General features: G+C 49.4%; 1 protein-coding gene across 26 annotated transcripts in view; it reads left to right on the top strand.

The window, feature by feature from the left end:
- The window catches only part of nrxn3b (neurexin 3b), a 210,734-nt gene that overhangs the window by 184,579 nt on the left and 8,122 nt on the right, over positions 1-18,033 (top strand). For 14 of the 26 annotated variants that reach the window (XR_013453505.1, XR_013453504.1, XR_013453503.1 and 11 more), the window contains 3 exons: positions 1,838-1,927; positions 3,404-3,714; positions 15,411-15,489. Coding sequence is in view for 21 of the 26 variants with exons in the window: in XM_078094031.1 (XP_077950157.1) it covers positions 1,838-1,927; positions 3,404-3,714; positions 15,411-15,489 (480 nt within the window). In the remaining 5 variants the exon portion in view is untranslated. The remainder of the gene's footprint in view (positions 1-1,837; positions 1,928-3,403; positions 3,715-15,410; positions 15,490-18,033) is intronic. The other 12 variants (XR_013453507.1, XR_013453506.1, XM_078094043.1 and 9 more) reach the window with 1 other exon arrangement.

Below are 18,033 nucleotides of genomic sequence, written 5' to 3'. Positions count from 1 at the left end.
CCAGATCGCCCATGAATCGAATCGGCAACCATGACTCGCGATTCGAATCGAATCGTTGTGAAAATGAATCGTTACGCCCCTACTGATTAGCATGTATAGTGAAATACTCTGCATAGCACAGTAATGCTCCTAAATTGCAAAATGGTCATTGAGGCTTGGAAAAAACTGCTATTAGTAAAATAGTAATTATTATTTCTTTCATAAAAAACAGCAACCCAACGACCTTGCAGGAGACATTTTTTAAATAATAAACGTTTTTCTTTTTTGGTAAGGTCGTCCGTTCTGGGCTCACTTTTAAAAAGTGAATATCAAATTGACAAACTGGAGACATTTTTCTCATTAGTTGGACAATTATCTTGTGGTGTTTTCATTACGGGGGGGTCTGTCACCTCATTAATCACCCGGAGCAGTGTAAGAGCGATCGCTGGGGCCGCGCCATTTGCACAAGGCAAGGCAGCCCTACATCCCCTGTTGGTATTCTGCCTCTGATGTTCCCACTTTGGCCCATTCCACCCCCCCCCCAAAGATGCTCACCTCTCCCTCTCTGCTTCCACATGCAACCATCATATACCTCCCTGTGCGTCCAGAGGGGGGGTGTATTTGGCTGCCACCCGGACCCTGCTCTGGATCGTAGGAATTGGGGGGGGGGGGGGGGGCCTGGATTCAGCTGCTGGCTCCTCCAGCTCCTTTGCAGCCGAATGTAAAGAAATATGTGCATACATCAGCAGGTCGGAACCATCTGAAATCCCCTTGGTAGCAAATAACAACACTAAGACAGAACATGCAGATGCCCTGAAGGCTTATGGGTATAGGGAAGAATATGATGCCGTAGCTGGAAAGATCCCCATGAGTGTGTGTGTGTGTGTGCATGATGTTGTCAATAGATAAATCAGTTGAGAGACTTCTAGCAGCCAGACAAGACACCAGAAGGCCTTTCCTCACAATTGCAAAGCCGTGCCCTTTCACTGGCGTTATAAACGATGCCGTAATGCTGCCTTTCTCCTCCAAGTACCTTCCCACATGGGCACTGAGCGGCATTGTGGTGCCTTGATGGTGCCAAACAGGCTCGTCCGTCTTTTGTAGAACCTTAAAATGTTTGTCTCGATTCTCAGTGGCTGCACTCTGGTGGCGCCCCGTCAGAGGGAATGGCTTTTTGATTTTCACCAGAAGTATTGCATCCACAATAGCAAATCGTATCATGGCAGAATTAATACTAGGAATTAATATCTGTATACCAGCAACGCGTTTACCTCGTCTCGGAACAGTGGAAAGAAGCAGCTGGGTTCTTCCTTTATTACCCAAAAGACGTCCCACCATGTCAGCGATATGCTTTGTCCTTCCCGAGTCTTCCCAGTAGATGCAGGACCACACGTCTTTCCCAAGCGTTTCATTGGCCCTTGCAGGATGGTGTCCAGTGGGAGAATTAGCGCTCGTTAGTTAACCCCAATTTGCTTCAGAAAAAGTGCTATAAAGTATGTCTACCTTTTCAACCCCTTCTGATCCTGTAATAATGAACGTGTTATGAGACCTGTTATGTGGACTGTGATGTATTTCTGTGTTCTTACTTTCTTTCTTGCAGGCTGTTATGCAGTTTGTATTTTAATATGTTGTGCTTTTAATCCATATATGTTTAGTTAAATATTGGTGTGGAGTGTGCTACATAAATATTAATTCAAACAGTTAAACTAAAGCTACTTGAAAAAAATATGATCATAAAGCTGTTATAAATATTTCTAAACAAAGATAAAAACTCATTCTAAACCACTGTATAAATGTGTGATGTCTGTTGCTGTTGCCAACTGTTTCAAGCTGTTTGTTAAACTCTCAAACTTTAAAGGCAACAGCGACATTGAGCGCTATCAAATGGCCAATAAGAAAATCCCGTTCAAATATACCCGGCCAGTAGAAGATTGGCTTCAGGAGAAAGGTAAATCTTCATCAAACTTCCAGAATGTTTCTTGTCATTTCATCGGCTTGTTCCCTTTGAGAATGAATAGGCACCCCGTAAACCCTCAAAACAACCAGCGAAACCGAGCGTCCCTCCTTACTTTCTGTTCTCCCCATCTTTTTATTTGGATTTATTTCCCCTTTTTGTCATTGTCATTTTTTTTCAAACATTTCGTTGAATCATGGTATCCAGTTAAAGGGACTGGGGAGCGTTTCTGTAAACAGTGCAACAGCAAGATGTTAGGAATAACGACCTGATGAGGAGCCGGGGTTCTCTACGCTGCAACAGTAGGCCCGGCTCAAATCCTCTGCGATGTTTGAGAACAAACTAATCAGTGGAAATATCCCCTTAAAACTCTCCAAGCAGCTTCTCTCTGCTGAGTAGTTCTACACATCAGCCCCGATGAAAAGCCACACTTGTTGGATGATGGAGAGCTAATTGGAGCCTTTTTGACGGCGAAGCGCCACAGCGAACCTGCCGAGCTGCACTGATCCAGTCGTGCTTTTCAATCACTCAGATGATCAGATCAGCGCCCTGTGTATGTTTAATACAGTGTGGAGGGTAGAACAGTACGCCTCGCCCTCTTTCCTCAACATAATACCATTATAAACCGCATTTAAAGTTCACTGCACCTAAACATTTTAACGTGATTATAAAGTCCCTTTAACAACCGCTTAAATCCGTCAGGTCTGAAAAGTCCCATTGCTGCTGCATGCATGACTCCACACGTGCTACTTCATTTGCTGTGACATGATCGTCCTCCCCATCATTCAACGCCCAATGTGCTACGTGTTGCTACGGTGCAAGTGCTGCAAATATAGCTAGCTGGAGGTGCTTTCTGTATGTAAATTACAAAAATTCGTTTTTTAATTATGATTCCTGTATTGAAAAAATTGGATGTGTTTCCGTCTCATAATTAATGCATGAGCAGTGTGTTTTGACAATGATATTTAGCCTTCTCCTAATGAAATCCACCATGATACATAGTGGGTGTGTGTTGCTTGTACTTTATCATAATATGCCAAATCCAGTATACATATTTATTCATCACTTTGCCGCATGAGTCCACTGTTTTGTCCAGAGAATATCAAGTGCCTGTCGGAAATTGTTCCAGCTCATTTTTCAAATATTCTTTTTCACACCTGCATGTGTCCACTCTCCTGTGATAAAGCTGCTGCCAGTCGCATAGTGTCTGTTTCCAGCAGTATCAGTGTCTTCCGGGGTGGAGGACAGGCCATCCTACTGTAGATAACAGAAAGGCGCTGCCGTCTGTAAGAATGGACGGGATGGCGGGCTTGTTGATGCCATAGTTATTTCTCCCACCATACCTTTAAACATTACCCGCGTTACCCGATCATCCATCCGTCAGTGTCACTGTCATTCCTCTTTAAGGACTTTGTTGGCTGTGCCTTTTGCGTCACAAACATATCGTCTCCCCCCCCCCTCGTGCTGCAGGCCGGCAGCTCACCATCTTCAACACCCAGGCCACTATCTCCATCGGCGGAAACGACCGCAAGCGGCCGTACCAGGGCCAGCTCTCCGGCCTCTACTACAACGGCCTCAAGGTCCTCAACATGGCCGCCGAGGGCCACGTCAACATCAGGGTGAACGGCAGCGTGCGGCTGGTGGGCGACGTGCCCGTCAGCAGGGGTGCGGCGCGCACCACCACGTCGGCGCCTCCGGAGATGTCCACCACCTTCATCGAGACCACCACCACGCTCTCCACGACGACCACCCGCAAACAGCGCTCGCCGCCCACTATCCAGGTGAGGTGGGGCCATGTCGGCGTGAACCGTGGGTCCGACGCTGAGCTTTGTGCTTAATTACACACGTATACATGCATGGTCTTCATTCATAGAAGACAATGGGCCACATTTGATCTTCAATATGTCTAAAAGGGATAGTTCAACACTTTTAGACGAGAAGATTGGGACCACTTTTATATTTGTACGTTTGATGTGAAGCTCCAGCTAGCGGTTAGCTTAGCTTTGCACAGACTACAATACAGTAGCCGCGTCACAAGCAACAGTCTCCAGCTTCATAACTATGGTATTTTGTTGTATTAATATTACAATCGATCCAACTATTGACAAGAAAACCAAACAAGCACATTTCCAAGAACTAATCCCGTAAATCCATTGTTTACCAAGCGGATGAGTGGCCTTCAACTGCATCTTTCCTCTTGGGAGATGGAGATCCCCACTGCGGAGCAAATGGAAGTCTGTGGGTCAAATGTTTAGTTTTCTTGGTAATCCGTTTTGATCAGTAGTCTCTCCTCCACTTGACATTGTGTTTTTGTGACCTTTTAGTGACTGTGTGGGTGGAGTGGATCAGTCAAGGTCAGGAGACGGTATTCTCATCTGTTCACTGAGGTGTGCAAAGCGGCACCTGCCACCGGTCCCTTTCTCTACATGTCTCTTTGTCTGTCTTTGTCCCTCCGTATCTGCCATTCACCCCCGATCCATCCCAACAGAGTCCTTCCTCAATACGTCCCGACTCCAAGCCAATGAATGTCACAGCCGTGCCAAGAAAGTAATGACGGCGGGCAGTCCTTTGACACCCAGAGGACGAATTGAACCATTTGTTGTTCATATTAAAGCAATAACTCTCCCTCAGTGGGTGAGACATGCTCGGGCAAGAACTTAGTTGGTGCACAGACCACACAAGGGCCCCACTGTTATCGCCTCAACTCATGCACTGCCCCTCATGTCAGTGCAGATACACGTATGTCTCCATCAGCCCAAGCCTGGCTGAGGCCAGAGTCCAGGCTGTTGTAAATACTAAATAAAAACTCTTTGATTGGGAGGGCCAGGACAAAGAATGTTCGAACGTTCATATGCTGTAGAACAGCAGTCTGGGACAACGATGGCGGAGCTGAGAGGCACACAGCCGTCTGCAGCACCATCAAGGTACTCTCACTTTAGAAAAAACATGTCATTGCTGGGAAAATGGTATTTTGTGTCACAGGCTATAAATATCAAAGGAAGTCAATAAGGTGATGCGTGCTGTGAAGGAGCTTTTATACAAAGCATTTTCTTTGTCAAAGTACAACGAGGCTGCAGCTTTTTTTGTCGATGCCCAGGATGAGGCGGTTAGACGCCAGGTGAACTCGCGCTTTGGTAACTTACAATTGAACAATTTTTTTCCTCTCCCCAACTTCTGACTTTACTTTTGTACTCCTGAGGGCCGTGTTCATTCTTTTGCATGCTCCTGTAACAGGGTCTGCTTTGATTCACGCCGCCGTGTCACTGGGTTTCATCTGCCAAGGCCTTTTATTTTACAGTTCCCCAGTCGGCCGTCAAACAGGAGACGACCTGTACCTGTGCCCCTCAGGGTAGTGCTGGGGAGTTCAGGGAGTTCAGCGATCATTAGTGATGTACTGCAGCGCTGAAAAGGGGCTATTGGAATCTGACAAAGAGCCGGATGCAAGTGTGCGCTGTTTTTCTTGTGAGCCGAAATCGTTGTGTCCTCCTCACGCCTCTATTTTAGGTAAACTTCGCCGGCACTAGCTGTTTCTCTACAGAGGTGAGAAGAGCGACTCCCTCGACATCTCTGAAATAACCAATCTCACGCTTAATTAATGAAAGAGACGCACACACACTCTCTGGCACGGCGCTACTCGTGCAGGTGGTCCACTGGGGGCCAAAGACCAGCAAGGACGAGGAGGAGATCGCTTTTGTCACATCACCTCTACTCAGAACATCACTCAGTCATCAAGTGGAAAAAAATAATGGAAATTATTTTGATACTGTAGCGTTGTTATCAGGCGGGTGGCGTCCAAGGGGAAATATCGATTACTTGATAGTAAAAAGCAAGGAAAGAAAAGTGTATAAATGCTGTACATACACAAGATGTACTCTTCTGCCACATATAAGCCGTGTATGAGATTTGGATATGGGACATTCAGAGGTTTGTTCCTTTATCAGTGGGATTGTTGTTTGATCGTGTGCAACGGCAACCGCGTTGGCTCTTTATCCTCAGCAACACCGTTTGTAGCCATGGAGATGATGCGCCAACGGGAAGATAATACCCCTCGTTGTGTTTAAGATCTGCACGTTTAATGGCTGCACATTATCATGCAGAAGTTCTCCGTGAACATTCAAGAATGTTTCTCCGTTCCGTCATTATAAATAATATGAACGAGTTCCTCATTGACTGACAGGTCAGATGGAATACCTACTGTCCTGTTATTGACCTGTTTATTTTCTCTTACTGCTTTTTTCCAGCAACTCGTTCTCTCCAAACGAGGAAAAAGTCTGACACAAGCTCTGCTGTCTTCATAAGCGCTTTTTGGTTTAAGGGCCTGACAGTTATATGAGAAGTTACACAAGACATCAATAAGCGTCGAGTCACGTGGAGCGCACCATACATGTGGAATAAGCCCTTTGTGCGAGATCAGAGAGGAATCCCTCAATATCACATCGGAGATCATCAGTTGTCACTTTAGGCAAAAAGAAGCTGCACGCTTGTGAAAAATGAATAAGTTGTGTAGCGTTTGAAAGACGTGAGCTCGTCATCTCCCCTTCGGGCTCTCGGCTCGTAGCTAGCAGCCGCCAGCGTCTCTCCGACGCAACCGTCGGCTGCTGAGGTGCATCGTGGGAAATGCAACTCTGCCCTCTCTGGAGTGCTGCCGTTTCGTACGGTATTTACTCACACCGGTAACCTAGAAAGGGAAACAAAACCTCCACTAAGTGACAGGCGTTGGGCTCCCCACCTGAGCTCTTCTGCTCTGCAGCGTTCTGGGGACACTCATTCAAACCAGCCTGTCCATCACGGGAGACGGACGTGTCTCTTCCACAGGCGGCTGCGATCCAGCGTGACGCGGGGGGGAAGGCCGCCGAGGGAGAGACACCGAAAGCCATTTGCATGGCTGCCGTGTTAACGAAATCGCTTGCGTCCATCATCTTCAAGCGGCTTGGTGCTCAGGAGACGGGGAAATGAGCGGACAATTATGCACACTTTAATTGGGCTTTTTTTTGTCTGCCGAGAGAAGCTTGGATACGCGTTGCGCCACGACACTAATATTGTGTTCAATCGACACAGATTGCCTCTTGACGCGGTGAGATTTCAGTATTTCGTTGCTCTGGGAGCGAGCGTGAGGCGAGAGTCAGAGACGGGGGGGGCGGGACATGAGACCAGAATCTACTGGCAGTGTGCACAACGTGCTCCTCCTACTCGGACGATCTAAAGGACATCGGGGACGCTGCTTGGCTCCTGGAGAAATGTGATAATCACTGACAGTAAGAGGTCGTGTGGACGGGCTGCGCGAGTCTCCTACCGGATGATGTTTGATGAGTTAGTTGGTCTCTGATCACCGTCCCCTCCACCTGCCCGTGGCTGTGTACAAGTCCTCCCTGCTTTCCATCAACCTCCTGCTCCGTCTTCCTTTGTTCTGCTCGGCCCGCCGTTCCTCCTCGTGGCGAGAGGGATGCTGCAGGAGCGCTAGTTGCTTAGCGGGTCCAATTAGCAGCGGCAGACTGATGGGGTGTGAGGCTCATTAGACGCACACAGCGCCTCTGTCGTGTGCAAAGCTCAGTCGGCGGCGTTTCATATTCGTTCTTCATGCAGGAGAATACGACAAACCGCTTTTTTCCATCGGACCCGTCAAGTACAAAGATGTTTGCAATTTTGTTTCTGTAGGTGGTGTTTTTTATTGTGCGTGTGAGTGTGTGAGTGTGCAGTTTGTCTCTCAGTGTGTGAGCAGCAGCAGCTGCAGCAGATAGCTCCAGGGGTTTCTGAACCACAGGTCTTTGTAATAGATGTGCCCCATGCCTCACAATCAAACTTCTATCCTCGGGGGATGCTTCCACGCGTGTGTGTGTGTGTGTGTGTGTCTGTGCAAAGTCTCGTCAGGCTCGTCTATCACACACCGAGGGGCAAGCAGACAACAAATAGCAGTCACACACACACACACACACACACACACTGTGCAACAGCTTGTTTTTGCGCTGACCGGCAGGACGGCGGGCGGGGGGGGGGGCCTCACCTCGCGCTGCGGGGCCTCCAGAGACGGCTGACAGGTTATAACACAGTCGTCATGTCACGGCTTGGAAGGCTCATTACCGTCTCTGAGGTAAACGGGACCATGTCTCATGTCCTCCTCTGCAGACGTCATCTGTCCCCCGGGACCTGCCAGTAGACTTATTAGCAAAGTGGAACAAATCCTGCGCCAAGCCGTATTTTTTTTAAAAGTTGCCAGGTACTGAGATCCCACATTCTTGGTGGTGTTTAATTAACTTTTTTTTCCAGCTCAACGGTTCTGGGAACAAAACTATTACAAAAGTTACAGCCAGATTTCTTTAACTTGACTTACTAACTGCTTTTCACTTCACTTATTTGCTTCTCCATTGCTGTCTTTTGGCTAAAGTAATTGTAATAATAAAAGTTCCCCCTATTAAAACCTTCAAATTCATCATAAATAAAGTAAGTAGAAGCTCCACCCACTTGTGTAACTGAATAAAGTCCAGCTGAGTCTTGGTCAGTAGCCACATGCCAACAAGGTGCTGAAAGGTCTTTTGACTGCATTCTTGAGGCAAAACGTATCACACATAGAACTTAAACTGTGGACACAACAAACCGTATGAATTGATTCTTTTACGTAATTGTTTATTACAAAGGCACCTTTTAAACATCAGTTCTTAACCTGTGTGTGATAATAACTCCAGGCGATTGAAGCTGGAACCTAAACAATAAATAGTTAAAGAAAATGTAGCTCACGAATTGTTGTGGACAAAATATTTACTTCAAATATTATTCTTCACTTACATATATCTGTGGACATTTCAGGTCTCATTTTGGTTCATTTTTTAATATTTTTTTCACGTTCGAATTTCAAGTTGCTTATGGTCACTCACTGTGTGCGTTGGTGTGTGTTTCTGTTTGATTACGCGTCGTGTTCACAGTGAGTTTTTAGTGTGGCGGGTTGAGGTCTGCCGTAGTTCATTAACAACAGCATTGACGTTAAGGTGGAGGTGCCGTATGTCCCTCAGGACGTCACTGACCTCATCAATGGCAACGGCAATGGAGTGTGAAAGTCTATGTAAATATGAATGGGGCTGTGCTGCCACTTGTCACGTCACCCTCCCAACACGGGTGAGGGAATTTATTTCATGCTTTTTGCTCCGAGATTTGAACGTCTTCATTTTAAATGATGTTTTACTGCTTTTATAAATAGCGCCGCCACTTTGTGATGTGAATATTTGTATGTGAGAGAGAACGAGCATATTCACTGATCTATATGTGTGTGTGTGTGTGTGTGTGTGTGCGCACAAATGCTTCGGTCTATAGGATTCAATGAAATATGTATCGCACATACGCAGCCTCTGATGTTTGACAGTTCTGTCTCGTTGCTGTGCCGGGCTGCTAGCGGGCCCCACCAGGGTTCTCCTCAGGGCCTGAAGACAAACTACGACGAAGCTTGTTGCGTGGTTAGTCATCCTCCCAGTGTGTGCGGCACCACGCGCAGTTTATCTGAGATCATTTCTCCGTTGGTTTGCGATTATGTTTCAACTTTCATCTTTTTTAAAAGAGCCTAAATGGAATGCTTAATTTGGTTTGAGCAAATCGGGAACTGAAGCCATGCGGGGGGGGGGCCAGCTAATCTAGGAGAAGCAAACCCGCTAGTAGCAGTCATTTCATTACGCCTGATTCGGTGTCACGGCCCTGGACTCATAATCGCCTTTGACTTTTACAACAACGATGAAATGCATTAAAAGGCAGCTGAACATGGAGAACGTGCAACGTCCGATTTCAGTTACCCGCTAGGAAGGCGACCGCCTTCTCAAGTGGACACATTCATTGTGTTGTTGAAATTAGGAAGGTGAAGTCTGGTTTTCAAGCCCTGGAGTCCGAAACGCCAAGCCATCGTCCCGTCAACAGGCGCATCCGCCATGTGGACGACAACAACGTACCGTGTGAACGACGCCTTCAGCTCCCCCCCCCCCCCCCCCCGCCCCCGTCTGTCAGCAATGTTGTGTGTTGTGTGTGCACACATAAACGAGTGCGTGTCTGTTTGTCACAGGGCTTCCCTGGTGACCTTGTACGCTGCGTGGGGGAGGGCGGCGGCGGGGGGGTGATTAAGGATCAGGGCCAAAGACCATTTCCTGCACCGTGGGAAGATGAATGACCCTGTTTGAAAGTAGCTGCCAACGGCTTCTGGGCAATTAGGGTTTGCTGTGAGCCAGCGACCCCCACCGCCGCGTGGAGCCACCGGCAGCTCCCCGGGAAAAATAACCCATTCTGCTGCAAGCCACACGCCGTGGTGATGGTGAACAAATTAAATGCATTTTATTTTCTTTTACCCCCCCCCCACCCCCGCCTGCCTTCACCCAGCTCCCAGACGTTCTTTTCATTTCCCCATACACCTGGAGAGAACCGGGAAAACGCTGACTGCAGGAGCCCGCTAGGAGAAGCCCACCGAGGGTACTCATTGGAAATATCAATATTTGATCTAGGAAATCATTTAGCTCGCGGCTTTGGCCCCTGGAGTTGATTCAGGAGCTCATTTTGTTGCCCTGGTTTAACGGAGGGGCTGTTTGCACCACCCGTGTTTTTACTACACAGATCAAAGATCACGCTCAAGCGTTTTATTAGAATATCCAATCCATGAAAACCCCCCATCACCTTAGGACATGAGCTGAAAGAGTCGTGGCCGCCCCCGTTGATGGGGATAATGTCTAGTGCCATTGACTTTTCTCGTAATACAAGCCTCTTCCTCGACGGCATGTCAAAGCTCAGCTCGGACGTAATCGGACATCTGTCAATAGGAGGACGAAGCTCCCGCTACAGATGACTGTCTCAGTTTGATATGAGGGGAGGAACGGGAGCTCGGGAGCTCGGGGGGGGGCCTTCGTTTCCGGGGCCATTTCTCACATGAAGAAGACAGTCGGTAGTTTTATCCCCGGCTCCACTTGTTTGCAGGTTGATGTGTCCTTGGGCAGGAGACACAAATAGCTCTGGTAGCTGCGACTGTGCGCCGTGTGAATGCTGGGTGCTGAGGAGCAGGCGTCGCTGATGTAGTGGCTCCTGTCATGAACGTCAGCGTATTAATGGCCGTGAATGGGTGAGTGACAAGATAAAGAGGTATACTCCAGTACAGTGCATTTTAACAGGAAATGTCTCATGTCCAAGGGGACGTCAGGGAGGAAGAAGTTGCTTTGAATTGCGCGTCTCAACGGCTGCTTACCGGGACGAGGTTTTTTGGTCCACGGCCAATAGTGTGAACCAAAAAGAGAACACGTCTTCAGCCAGTGGGCGACGTGGCAACGTGAATAAACCAACCGGCTTTGGTATCGGAGGAGCACTGTTCCCTTTGTTCCCTTCACAGTGTTTCCTTCCCCCGCTGGGTCCAAACCTTGTGAAGATCATTTGTTGTGATGAGGCCGTGGTGGGTTCAGGAGGAACCTCCAGCGCCCCTCCCCCCCTGCCCGCCTCCCTCCCTCCCTCCCGATACGCCTCAATGCGGAGTGCACGAGCGCGCAGACGCCTGTCGCCGCCGTCCCGGCGTTTATTTCCCTGTAACATCCGTAACCAGGGGGGCGGGGCTGCAGTTCAGCCTTGACACCGTTCTCGTGACCCCGGACAGAAACTTTTGACAGCGGCCACGTCTTTCCCCCCCCCCCCCCGCCGAGCACCAGCCGCTGCGTTGACGTGACCGAACACATCGCCGTCGCGCTCGGCAGAATATTCCGACGCGGCTGCAGATGCAGAAGCAGCAGGTGCTCCGTTTTTTTTTTTTTTTTTTGCTCCATGTTGAGACAGTCTCAGTTTGAAAGATGTCTGCAAGCACTCGATTAAATGGTGGTATATTTCCCGAACCTTCCAAAGAGAATTAGCTCACTACTTGTAAAAGCTTGTTAAATATAACCGTGGAGTCTGCAGGGGCTCTTCTGCCACAGTCGGGTGTGAAGAGAAGGTGTGACGTTGCTCCTGCAGGGACAGAATGCGACAGAAAGCATCAGTCATTTATGAAGATGAAAAATAATTTGGAACAATGAAAGAAAACGTTACAAACCAACAGTCTTGTTTCTGTTTTGAGTTTTGTGCCGGTTGGTTGTGTTTATATTAATACTGTGTCAACAGCAGGGTTTTAGTATGTATGCACGCCGCTCCATAGGCTTATTTCAACGGGGAGCGAAAAGCAGCCTGCGGTGGATATAAAATCCTTCCACAGGTAAAGAAATGTCGTCTTTGCGTTTCCTCGCTGAGTGACAGTGACTCAAAAAGCTCATTGTTTTAACACCCACCTGACAGGGATCCAATGACACCCAACCCCCAAACCTCCGCTGTAAACCCGCTGCCCTGACGTACTGTCTGAGGGGAAACATCTGAAGCCAGCCTCTAAAAATGCTGCAGCTCCGGAACTCAAACCGAAGTCTGTGAGCTGTGCTGAGCGAGCGCTCTTTGATGTGTGCGCTGGGTTCCCAACCTTTTAAGGTTTACCGTTAATCAATTTGGCAGCCTCATTGTTCACTCCGAGGTCGGGCCTGGTGATGCGGCATGCACTCCATTCAGCTGCCGGGGGTAATCGCCGCGCCGCCCGCTGATGGTCTCTGCATTAACGCCCAGAGAAGCTGGGTGGAGACGGAGACAGCGCAGCGTCTTTGCCCATTCTCCGTTTTGTTAGTCAGTTCCAGCGGTTGGGTAAAGTAAAAGCGGGCATATTCGGAGACTCTTCTGTCTATCAGCATCGATCGGTGTGCTGAAGCAGTCAGAGGTGAAGGCTGTGTTAATGAAGTCTGGCTATTGATTGGACGGTGGGGTTTGCTGGTGGTGTTGGGAATTTGAGCGTCGCTTGGAAGCAGGGTAATCAGGATAATCAGGCGTGATGCACATGGCCCGCGAGCTTCCTATGCAGGGAAATCATGATGTATCACACGCTTTTCTTTGCAGGAGGAGGCATGCGCATACACATTGCCACACACACACACACACACACACACACACACACACACACACACACACTACAAACCCGGGCCGGTAAATCCCGCCGCCCAGACTCTCTTCAAAATGATGATGAGAACGTTCGTTGAGCGTAATTACACCCAAAAAAAAAAAAAAAGAAATGACTTTGCTGCCAAAATATGTGCCACTCGGTTATGGAGATTTAGACAGAGAATTGGATTTCCCCAGCTGTAAAATCAGTTGTTGTCGCCCCCCTGGCCAAGCGCACCGTTTGACTCCTCATCCTGCTGCGTGTGGATTCCCATTATGCTGCCTGGTGCTGTAAGCTCTCCCCGACGTCTCGCCCACCTCTCCACGCTGAGCTGCTGGGACAGAGACACGTGAATGAATCGGGTACCTCAGTAGTGGATCTACGAATGTCACACTCCAAAAGCCCCCATCGATTCCTCCCGAGTGGAATCCGAGTGGCCTCCATTGGAGGGTCTCTCACTCCGAGTCCCAGTTTTTTGATGCAACCTTTGCAATCCATGAGCAAAGGCAGTCAGTCCTCTTCCTTTCGCGGGACGTTTTTCATTGCTAAGCGAGGACTTTCAAGTAAAGAGCTCATCAAGGGTTCAGCCGGGGGTTAAGAGCCGTGATATTTGACCCCCATTGTTTTGATCAGCCTGCCGCAAACCTTCCAAACACCGTCTTAGGAGTGTCCCTCGGTGAAGGACGGTGGTAATGGAACTTCTTAAAATGCTGCAGAGGCCAAACAAAATCCACTCTGATCCTATTAGAAAGAAATCAGATCCATTTTAAATCCCTTCCAAGGAAAACGTCGTTAATGAGATAAAGAGGGCGGAGCCGTGGGGAAGCAGCCGTGGTTGTGCTTCCGACTGAAAGGTTTGGTGTTTTTGTAACACAGTGTAAGAACCCTTTACGTGAGCTGCAGTTTGGCCGTTAAAGCCACGCCATGTCTCTCGTGTTGTCCCTCTGGACAGACGGCTGGTCGGAGGATTTTATCCGTTTTCCAAGAGCTTTTTCCTGCTGCGCACCTCACAGCAGGGTGGAAGAAGCTACAGGACACGAAAATATACACAAATGCCCAATTTATCCGAATTTCGACAAGCTGGTTCTCATTATTTTGTCATGTTTTGTTTTTTGGCGCGTGAGATACAGATGTATTGCAGGGCTTTGAAGAAGACAGCACAATATGTCTTAATACCTCGCTGCAGCCGCGTGCTGCTGCAGTCTGTGCATCAACGTGCAACCGTCGGGTTCCGTTTTTCTACCCCCAGAACGGCCTCCGCATTATGTTCAGAAACCTGTTACCTGCGTGAAGACGTGGTGTGATTCAATTGACATTTGACCCTTGTTAGACTGGCCACGTATCGAGAACCGGTTGCCATCGCAACAGGTACCAAGAATTGTCTCTGGTGCTTTTGAGGCGTTTAAATAACCACGGTCCAGCTAGACCGAGAAGGAGCTGAACACGGATGTTCTTGTCCTTCCAAAATATGTATTCAACTATGATGAAGTCGGACGAGACGCAGCCGGCGGCTTCGGGTTTTCATCTCTCTTTGTTCCCACATCTGCCCGCTATCACAGTAACAAACAATAACCATTTTCCAGCAATGAACAAGACTTTTACGCCCATAATGTGGCTTCAACAAATAGTCGTGTTTTCCAAATGTAGTTCCCAGCCTCCTCTCGTTATGCTTCCTTGTGCTGGCGCAGTCCATGAGACAGAAAACGTCTCAGTCCGTCACGCATATTCACACCGCGCCTCCGTAAAACACTTTGAATAATCCACTTCCTGCCGGTGAGGTTTGGTAGAGACGTTGAGCATCAGCGTGTGTGTGTGTGTGTGTGTGTGTGTGCATATTATAGGGGCGGACAGCTTTCTGTCGGTGCACCGGTGAAAGCCGCAGCACAAGCACGGGGGCGCGTTTCATTAGTCTGTCAGACTCGATGATATTTAGAACCTCAGACCCTCGGCCACGACTGGAAAACTCAATCAGGGCTCTGATTTCATAACCCCGCTCGCTGACAGGGCTTATTTTATCGCGCCAATGATTCATTCCAAGAAACGCTCTGCCCAGCGTCCCCCCCTCTTCCCCCCCCCCCCCCCGGCCCCCCAACACGTCCTCTGTGGGTCGACCTGAGCGGAGGAAAGGGGGGGGGCAATAAATCTGATTTGTAGGAACTAGTGCAGATATTCCTTTGCGGGTGTGGCTAGCGAGACTAAACCCCCCCCCCCCCCCTGCACCCGGTAGCACAAATCAGGCGCCTGGACAGCGTTGATCTGTGGGGGGCCGCTGGGCCCATTGATTGCAGACGGGGGAGGGGGAGGGGGGGCCCATAAATAATGGGAGGCGGAGCGCGGAGGGTGAAGGTAAACAATTATCCGCTGAGGTGGACGGCGCACGACGTGAAGAATGATAAACACTGTGAAATATGATCGACTCCAGGTGATGTGTGGGAGCCCAAGGACAGGCGGAGGGCTGGGTGCGCGTGGAGATTTCCTCGCGGCGGCCTAAACGCGAACGTGTCTCTCTCTGTCTCTGTCTCTCCGCAGACGACCGATGACATCGTTTCGTCCGCCGAGTGCTCCAGCGACGACGAGGACCTGGAGGAGTGCGACTCGGGACATGCAGGTGGGACGGGTGTGTCGAGTTGTGCTTGCTCTGAACCTGGTCTATTTCTCCTTACCTCCTTTGAGTTGCTACCGAGGAGCCCCTCCTCTTAGCATCATGTCCCATGGGAGCTCCAAGTGTAACTTCTAAAAGCCAGAAGACCAGTAGCCACTGGGAGCCTACCGTCAGATCGACACTGGTAGACTCTCAGCGTACATCCTAAGTCTAAAGAAGTCCTTGGCGATTGATTGTCCTCCCCAGGCTCTCAGTAGAAGGTTAACTGTAAATGCACACATCGTCTAGCCAGCTACTGCGGTCCGAGCCCCCCGCCCTTCCGCCCCTACAACAAGTTACACTTAGCTATGGGAACACTGGTTGCGGACATGACGAAGCCTTGATACTAATTTGGTTCTCTCAGCATTCGAGAGCAAAACTTTAATCAACAAAGTACAAAATTAGTATCAAGCCCCCATGTCGCCCACGCTGATGCTTCAAAATGTATCTGTCCTGTGCTGGTGGGTTTCCTCTTGCTGTGCGTGTGTGTGCGTCTCTCTTGACAGAGGATACATTTTGAGATTCTTTCGAGAACAAAGATGCTTTCAGCAAAGATACTGTGATATGTAGCAGACTAACTGCAAGCAAGCCTCTTCCTCCCCCCTCCTCCTCCTCCTCCTCCCCCTCCTCCTCTGTACTTCTGTTCCCCTGGTCGGAGGCTTGCCTTACCTGAAACATTCTAATAGAGAACAGATATCCTCAAACCTCTGTGTGCATCGTTTCTCTTCCCTTCTCCCTCACACACACACACACACACACACACACACACACACACACAGGCACACATCACTTTGTGATTAAAGTTATCACAGTGATGAGACGCTCACTCAGCAGAGTTTGAAAATGAAATCACAGCTGGTAATATAACTGCAGATTTTAAATGATTGGTTATTTTGAGGCGTCTAGTAACTTGAACAACGACACGTGGACCCCGATGGGACCCCGATGGGACCCCGATGGGACCCCGATGGGACCCCGATGGGACCCCAGGAGAGTCTTATCCACTCTCATTAATCTGCTAATAAAAGGCCTTTGTTATCTCTGCTCGGAAAACAGATTTATTTTTCCGGGAAATTAGAAATGAGTCTTGCTTCTTAAAATGTAGCCACATTTAGGCTTTTATTATGAAGAGAAAGTCATTTTCTCTCGTCGTGGCCACAGCACTCAGGTTCTTTATCTCTAAGCGCGAGTCGCTCTCTTTCTACGGAGATTATTGATACTGAATGGACACGTTCCTGCAGCTATTTTTCATTCCTGACACTTTTAAAGCCTCCAACCCGCATATTGTCAACGTGGAGGCGCAGTGAGAAGTTTCTGCTGAAGAGAACACGGTACCCTCTCCTCATACAGTGGCGACATACGAAGCCACGCACACTCATACATGATGTACATTTCACCCTGTTGACACAGACATTCATGTCCTCATTCCTCGTCCCCCTGCTTCTACTCGTGTGAGCAGCTGCACGACGTGATCTTGGTTTGTTTTTGTCCTGCGATGCACACACGCACATCTCCCCCCGTATCGGTTTGGGCCGCGACGCTGCGACGTCGGCGCTTTGTGTTTTTGCTTTGCCTTTACTTACGGGCCGGGGGGGAGGAGGGGGGGGGGGGGGGGTCGATTGGGGGGGTTTTCTTTTCTCTCGTGTTGTTGTGGTGTTTTTTTCTTTTGGTCTCCTCCTCCTCATCATCCGCCGTCCATCCTCCAAGCCGAACATCACGCCAACCCCCCCGTTTCCGCCCTCATCTCGTGCCGCATGAACTTTTGGTGGTCGGAAAATACAAAGTCGCCCCCCCCCCCCCCCCCCCCCCCTCATCAAGTCCGTGTTTATGTTTTATGCCATATGCCGTCCAGAGGAACCCCCCCCCCCCCCCCGTTGTAGGGAAATGAACGGCAACAAAATCCTTTCTTGCCATCGTCCTTTTCTTGGCTTGTGCAGCCAAACCCCCCCATTCTGTCTCAAGAAAGTCGTGAATGAAAGAATGACTCCCCGCGTCCCTCCCCCACCCCCCCGAGCGTTAAACCCCGACCCCCCCCCCCCTTCACTCACTCACCCTTCTTTCTCTTAGCCTTTCTGCATATACATGTCTGTTTGAATGCAGATGGCATAAAAGGACTTTTATTGCCACAAAGTATATCTGTTTTTCTATTCTATCTGTTGCTCTGAGTAGAAGGCGTTTGTGGCATGCACACTGTACCGGGCTGCACCGCGGCCCTACTTCTGCCCCCCCCACCCCCCCTCCTCCCCCCGCTTCTGCATGGATATGACAGGCATCCATTTTGTGTACTGCTTCCACTCCACCCATAAGCCTCGGGCCGACCCCCCAGCTGGCTGCTAACACGCGTCAGTGTGTGTGCGCGTCTCCCGGGGGGCTGCGGAGGCCTCCGCCGGCCCCCCCGGGAGGCGCGTTGTGACGGCGTCTGCGTCTCCGGGCGGACCGCTCGTCTCCGCCTGCCGTGCGTGGTCGTCCCGTGGTTGTTTTTGTCCGACAAAAAGTGATGAACCTCACCTT

Source organism: Gasterosteus aculeatus, chromosome 18 (assembly GCF_964276395.1).
Source record: "Gasterosteus aculeatus chromosome 18, fGasAcu3.hap1.1, whole genome shotgun sequence".
NCBI lineage: Eukaryota > Metazoa > Chordata > Actinopteri > Perciformes > Gasterosteidae > Gasterosteus > Gasterosteus aculeatus.
This window is presented reverse-complemented; position numbering and strand designations above follow the sequence as displayed.